At 55.5% G+C, this 6,407-nt stretch overlaps 1 protein-coding gene across 1 annotated transcript in view; it reads left to right on the top strand.

The window, feature by feature from the left end:
* BAZ1B (bromodomain adjacent to zinc finger domain 1B) overlaps nt 1-4,326 on the top strand; it is a 53,367-nt gene extending 49,041 nt beyond the window's left edge. Inside the window, exons 17-19 of the mRNA XM_061153437.1 lie at nt 519-664; nt 1,804-1,907; nt 2,163-4,326. Of these exons, the coding sequence (XP_061009420.1) occupies nt 519-664; nt 1,804-1,907; nt 2,163-2,520 (608 nt within the window). The 3' untranslated portion in view covers nt 2,521-4,326. The remainder of the gene's footprint in view (nt 1-518; nt 665-1,803; nt 1,908-2,162) is intronic.
* The last annotated feature ends 2,081 nt before the right edge of the window (nt 4,327-6,407 follow it).

Here is a 6,407-nt window from a genome sequence, read left to right on the forward strand (position 1 = left end):
GGAAGACTTCACATAAGCATCAGCTTTTCTCTGAGCAGACTGTGGTAGTGAATACAGGATAACTCTGGGAATTAGGAAACAGGATCTGTTCCACACTCAGATTCCATCTCTCATGTAATACATGCGTTCTCAGGCTGAGCTTGGGCTGAAGGAATTCTAGGCAGACCCATCAGCAAATGGCTTTGTCTCTTGAGTGAGTCAGTTTACAATTGACTCCTTCCAGCCCTCTTTCCCTGTGCATGGGGTGGGGACAGAGGGTGCATGTACCAAAGGAACTGGCTTTCTAAATAGACTCTTCAAAGGTCTTGGGCAGTTGATGAAAGGTATCCATCCATTTGTCATCTGCTGCCACTGCCCTTGACATGCCCTGTGAGGTCAGAGAGCAGGAGACGATGGCACGAGCACCACCCCCCCAAACCTGAGGAGGTCACCACTCTGCTCATCCAGAGCATCACCCCTTCCGTGGGCATGCTCCCTTCATCCTCAGTTCTTCTCTGAACGCATGTGTTTAATTTCAGTGAGACCACGCAGGACTGTCCGGGGCAAGCAGGGTGTCATCCCCGCTACAGCGCGGCCCGGCCGACGGCCAGGCAAGAAGCCGCATCCCACCAGGAGGGCTCGGCCGAAGGCTCCACCTGCGGACGACACAGAGGTGGACGAGCTGGTAAGAATCACTTTTCCTCCGCGCTCCAGCATCTCAGATTCGTACCCCCCACTCCAGCGTCAGGAATTCACCAGGCAACAGGTGGAGCCGCCCCGCTGCTCCCCACCACCCCCCACTCTGGAGACTGATGAGGCAGATGGATGGCCATGTAGGCAGACGGGGCACCAGGCCCCCGGGAGCAGCTATGCCTGGCATTCCGCTGCTGCAGCCTGCAAACATCTCCTCTAGTTAACGGGCAGCCTGCGACTCGTTAAGGACTTTAAAATAGCATCCATGTGTCTCCTGCGGCTCAGCGGGGCTGGGTCTCTGTGGTGGGAATGTCAGCAATGTTGGAGCCTCGCTCACTTGGGGCTTTTGCCGACAGTTGTCATGGGAGGGACGCACCCTCCCCTCCGCTCCTCAGCCAGTGTGATCTTAGTAGTCTTGCTTTGGATTTCACTTGAGTTTTAAAGAACAAAAAGCTTGACAGATCAAATTGGAGTTGGAGGTGGGCTGGGGGCATTAAAGCAAGCCATCAGGACGCTCAGCGGGCACCGTGAGCACCCTTCCTATAGGCCCGGCCCCAATCCCTTCAACTCTGTGCTCCTGGCTGGGAGTCACGCCTATTCCCGCCACCTGGAAAGGCGGCCTGCCCCTTTCTCTTTAGCCTCTTAGCGGCTTCTCAGGGGAGAGCCCAGGAAAAGAACTGTACCTCTTACTTTTCTTCCCTCAGACATCCCCACCCCCACAAAATTGACTTCAGGTGGTCCCCATAACCTGCCTGGCATTCTGCAGTTGCTTGTTTAAACTCATCCACGGCGTGACCGTAATCCCAGGTCCAGCTGCTCTCAGAGGGCTAGCTTCCTGGGGACAGTGGCCCTCTCGCTGGCCCTGGCAGGACTGCTGGGACCCAGCCACTGCTGCCTGTCCTCTGCTTTGATCACTGTCCACCCGGGGGGAGGCAGGTGGGCTGATGCCCGCCGGCTCAGAGCGCTCCCTAGATGGAAGTCAGATGATCTTGACCATCTTCTCTGTTCCAAGAAGATAGCTAACCTTGACTCTCTGCTTTTTAAGCAGATACAGAGACACTTACAGTGCCTCCTGTCCTGTCTCCTCTGCTCTCAGCCCTGCGGTAACTTGTCTTCTTTCCTTGGCTCCAGGTACTGCAGACCAAACGGAGCTCCCGGAGGCAAAGCCTGGAACTGCAGAAGTGTGAAGAGATCCTCCACAAGATAGTGAAATACCGCTTCAGCTGGCCCTTCAGGTGAGCTGGGGCTCAGGGGAGCGGCGCAGCCTTGCAGCTGAGCCCCTGGGACACATCTCGGTGGCGGGCGGGGAAGTAAGCTTCCAGACTGGCGGAAGTCCACTCTGAGCACAAGTGAATACCCCCGCTCTGCCTTCCTGCTGGTAGGCTGGGCTCGGCATTCCGGTGAGACATGTGATGATGTCCATCGTTTGATAACCAGGTTTCTGTCTGGTTCAAGGCTGCACTGACCTCTCCATTTGGTTCTTCTCCCAGGGAGCCCGTGACCAGAGATGAGGCTGAGGACTACTATGACATCATTACCCACCCCATGGACTTCCAGACAATGCAGAGCAAATGTTCCTGTGGGGGCTACCGCTCTGTGCAGGAGTTTCTTGCTGACATGAAGCAAGTGTTTACCAACGCTGAGCTTTACAACTGCCGGGGCAGCCACGTGCTGAGCTGCATGGTGAAGACGGAACAGTGTCTGGTGGCTCTGTTGCATAAACACCTTCCTGGCCACCCGTATGTCCGTAGGAAACGCAAGAAGTTTCCCGACCGGCTTGCTGAAGACGAGGGGGACAGTGAGCCAGAGCCCATTGGACAGTCCAGGGGACGAAGACAGAAGAAGTAGAGAGGCAGGGCCCTGGTAAGGGAGCTGAGGTCGGGGGGGACTCGAGGGAGAGAGCAAGGGAGGGGGGGAGGGAGGCGAGAGAGGAAGCTGGAGAAGGACGTGGACGGGAGGAGGTCACGGGGAGCCCGGGAATGCCTGTCACCCGAGCTCGCACGCATCTCCAGAACTCTCCGTGGGCCTTAATCAAGCAGCGCACTTTGGAGAGCCTCTTGCTGGGTCGGTGGTCTTTGCCCAGAAATGCTGTGGGGAGAGGTGGCCTTAATCCCCCTTCTTGAGGGTTTCCAGGAGGAGTCCAAGTCTTTTCTCGTGAACCCAGTTCCTCTTCTTTCTTCTTTGCTAAGGTCCCTCCCACTTTGGCCGCCACAGCAGTGCCAAGCCCTCTGGTCTCCAGGGGAGGGATTACTCTATTACGTAGAAGGATGAAGGGTAATCAGGCCAACTGGGGAGGTAGTGTCGATTTTTTAAATCTATATTTATACACAGTCCTGTTTCTTCAAGCCCATGCTGTAGCTCTCCGTCCCGCCCTCCCGCCCTCTCAGCTGACAGTATCAGTGAGTGCCATACAGAGTTCTGTATTCACCAGCATCATGAGACAGTTGTGGTCTGTTGAGTTGATCTTGGCAGAGTAAAGGGACATGTCCTACAGCCATTCCTGGGTACCTCTCCCCTTCTTTGTGACAGCTCTCGCCCTGCCCCTGGCCCCCTGAAACAAAACCTAAGGCACTTCACTCAGAGCCTGGAGCCCTGCTTGTAACCATGTGTATAACCTTTCCTTTGATGGGTCTGGCAGAGGGGTGTTGGAGCCCAGCCCACCCACACACCAGACAAGCTCTTAGGGGAGCAGAAGAAAAGCAGGAAGAATTTAAATGTTTAATTTTTTTTAATTGACTTTTCTAGTTATGAAAGGTTGCTTGTTTCAGCAGTGATATTGTATAAAGAACATCTGTAAAAAGATCTCTGTCATCTCGCTTTGGCACATGTACAGTACGATTTCTACGATAACGTGTTTGCTTTCCTTTGCCCGGTCTCTTCCCTCAGCCTGTCCTCTCTCCTCTGGAGCAGGTGGGCTGGGGCTCCTCGGGGCCGGCGGTGGGGACCACCTGCTCGTGGACGGTCCCTCTGCCGCCCTGGCGGCCGCTTCTGCCGCCTCCGTGTGCAGCGCCCCTGCCGCGCTCCTCTGGCCTCAGGCTTCGACCCGAGAACCCGAATCTCAGCGCCGTGTTGGGCTCGGGGGCGGAGGGCAGCAGGGGGCTCTGTGGCCCTTCCCGTGGTGAATCTCGCGCTATAGTCGTCACATTCAGGCCACCTTTGTAGTCTTCTTTCCCTTTTATGGCAGATTTTGATAAAAAAACGCAAAACAGGGTTTAATTTTCTTTTCTGTCAACTTTGAATTTGGAAAACGTGAGCACCTAAGCGCTTCGGGACCGATTCAAATGAAGGGAAAAGAAGTCCACCAAGGGGACTGCAGCTCGCGGAACTAAAGCCTGTTAAAGTGAAACGTCCAGGTGTGGTCCCCATGCCCGGGCCGTCTCGGGGTTTGCCCCAGGGGCTGCCGGCTGGGCTCCCCCGGGCTGGGAGGCAGCGCTGACGTTGCAGCATCACAGCCCCGCGCCAGCACCTTCCTGCCTCTCGCCCCAGAGCCAGTCTGTTTGTTCACAGTGAGAATTCTGTGTTCCCACTTCAGTGACACCTCAGCTACTTGTTGTTTTTTAAAGTGTCTTTTAAGGAGGAAGGGCCCCATTAAAGGGTAAACTTGTAATAAATTGGACTTTCAAATAAACATTATGTACTTGTGTTTATAAAGAAGTGACAACTCTGGTGAATTTTTCTTTGTGCTCTTGGAGGTCTCAGTGGATAGTATGTCCTGAGCGCGTTTTCCCTTGGACTCTTGGAGGCCGTTTTTCAGGAGAGGGCCTCTGGGTTACAGGCTTTTTGACCACAGGTCAGATCCATCTACTGCATTTCTTTGCTTCCAGCACAGCCTTCTGCTGCCCTGGGCAATCGCAGCCATGGCCTTTAGGCCTCTCCTGGCCTTGTCTCTATTTCAAATCCCTACCCTACCCACCCCCCCACCCAGTCCTATTGGAAACTTCTGGGAATTAGAAGAAAGTAATTTTTTTAAGGCTTCACTGTGGGAATTTGTGGTCCTTCAGGACTTAATTTCGGGGAAGCTTTGGATATTTTACAACAGTTTTCAAGGAAAACTTGAAACATGCACAGCAGAATTACAACAAATTCCCCCTACTCAGCTTCAGCAGTTCCACTGTGTAGCCAGTCTTGTTTTACTGATGCCTTCATTTATATTTTACGCTGGGAGCCTTTCTTTAGTCAGACTGGTTGATTGGAGTAGGTCACTGCTGGCTGGCAATCTGCCTGTGGAATCCCGGGGTTTCGTGGGGCGTGATCCCAGTGACAGAGCAGCGAAACCACCAGTTCCCGACCAGCTGCGCCGGGGACGGCAGAAGGTAAAAACAGGGCGAAATCCGAGGAGAAACCTAAGCGCTGGGTGTGGGTTCTGCCGTTGACTGCCTCTGTGGCCTTGGTGAGCGTGGGCAGTGAGCCAGGCCTGAGCACTGGGGGATTCTCAGTCCCACAGGGAGGAAGTGGTTTGCCCCAAGGTCAGGCTGGATTTGAGCAGCCCTCAGGCTCTGGAGGAGCTGTGCTACCTGTGAGCGGTCCCTGCAGCCCCAGCTCACCCGCATCTGTGAAGTCCTGCTCCTGGAGTGGCCTCTGGGGCCCCGTCACCTCATCCGGGGTGTGTGTCCTGATCCTAGTCCACCAGCCCAGCCCATCCGCCCTAGCAGGCTGTGACCTTGGGGGAAATCAAGCCTGACTTGGCTCGACTACTGCAAATGGAGACAAGATGACTTTTTTCCTGAAGACAGGGGTCTGGCCATTACTCTGGCGATCAAGGGAGACCTCTCCCTCGTCTTGCCTACTTGTCTTTCTCCTCAAATCCTGTCTCCGGGGCAGGGGACAGTCAGGTGGCAGCGAGTTGGTGACTGGATTCCAAAGCAGCTACTCCCGGCAGTGCTTCACTAGGGAACCAGGCCCCCACCGCCCTGAGAGCCAGGGTCCCCTCAGCAGGATACCGAGGCCAGCGCTCAAACCTGGTAGGAGGTCACTCATTGCTCTCCCTGCCCAGGACACCCAAGCCTTTTCACACCAGGACTGCTGGGCGCGTCCTCCTCCCGAGGGCCTGAGCAGGGAGTGGGGCAGCTGCTGACCCCCAGGACCTCTCAGTCTGACCTCAGTCAAGATTCCCCCTGCTGACTCCAGGCAAATTCGTGTTGTTTCCCTGGAACTTCTGCTGACTGCCATCTGGGCTCAAAAGTTCCGTTAAGGACAAACTCAGGCTTGGCTGGTGTGGACACGCGCACAGACGTGCTGCTCTGAGGGGCCCTGTGTGGGGCTGCCAGGCCCCTGAGGGCAGTGGCAGAGACACGCAGTGCACAGGTTGGAGGGTGATGGCTTCTGAGGCACTTCTCTTGGGCTCGAGTCTCTTGGGGGTGGGGAGAGGTCCCACTGTGGGGCAGGTTCCTCTGGATGAATTTGCCCTAGGTTGTTAACACCCACCGTGTCCATCTCACCCCACGGCCCGGTGGAATCCATGGTGTGAAGTCACAGCAGCTCTGGAGGCCAGTCTCCCTGGCTGTGTGCTCCTGAGCCAGCCAAGGCCTTCAGGCACTGCCCTTGTCTGAAAAATGGACAGGGGAGGATGAGATGGAGGGCTTCTGTAAAAGGGCTTGAATCAAATGTTTCCTTCGTCTCTGTCCTTCAGGGTCTGGGACTTCTCATTAGTGTCGTCCCAAGCTCCCAGGCTGAGAAGCCCTAGCTGCCAAGGCCTGCCCTCCCCTCCCTCCTTCCTGGGTCCTGGCCTCTGTGAA

Source organism: Dama dama, chromosome 10 (assembly GCF_033118175.1).
Source record: "Dama dama isolate Ldn47 chromosome 10, ASM3311817v1, whole genome shotgun sequence".
Classification (NCBI taxonomy): Eukaryota; Metazoa; Chordata; class Mammalia; order Artiodactyla; family Cervidae; genus Dama; species Dama dama.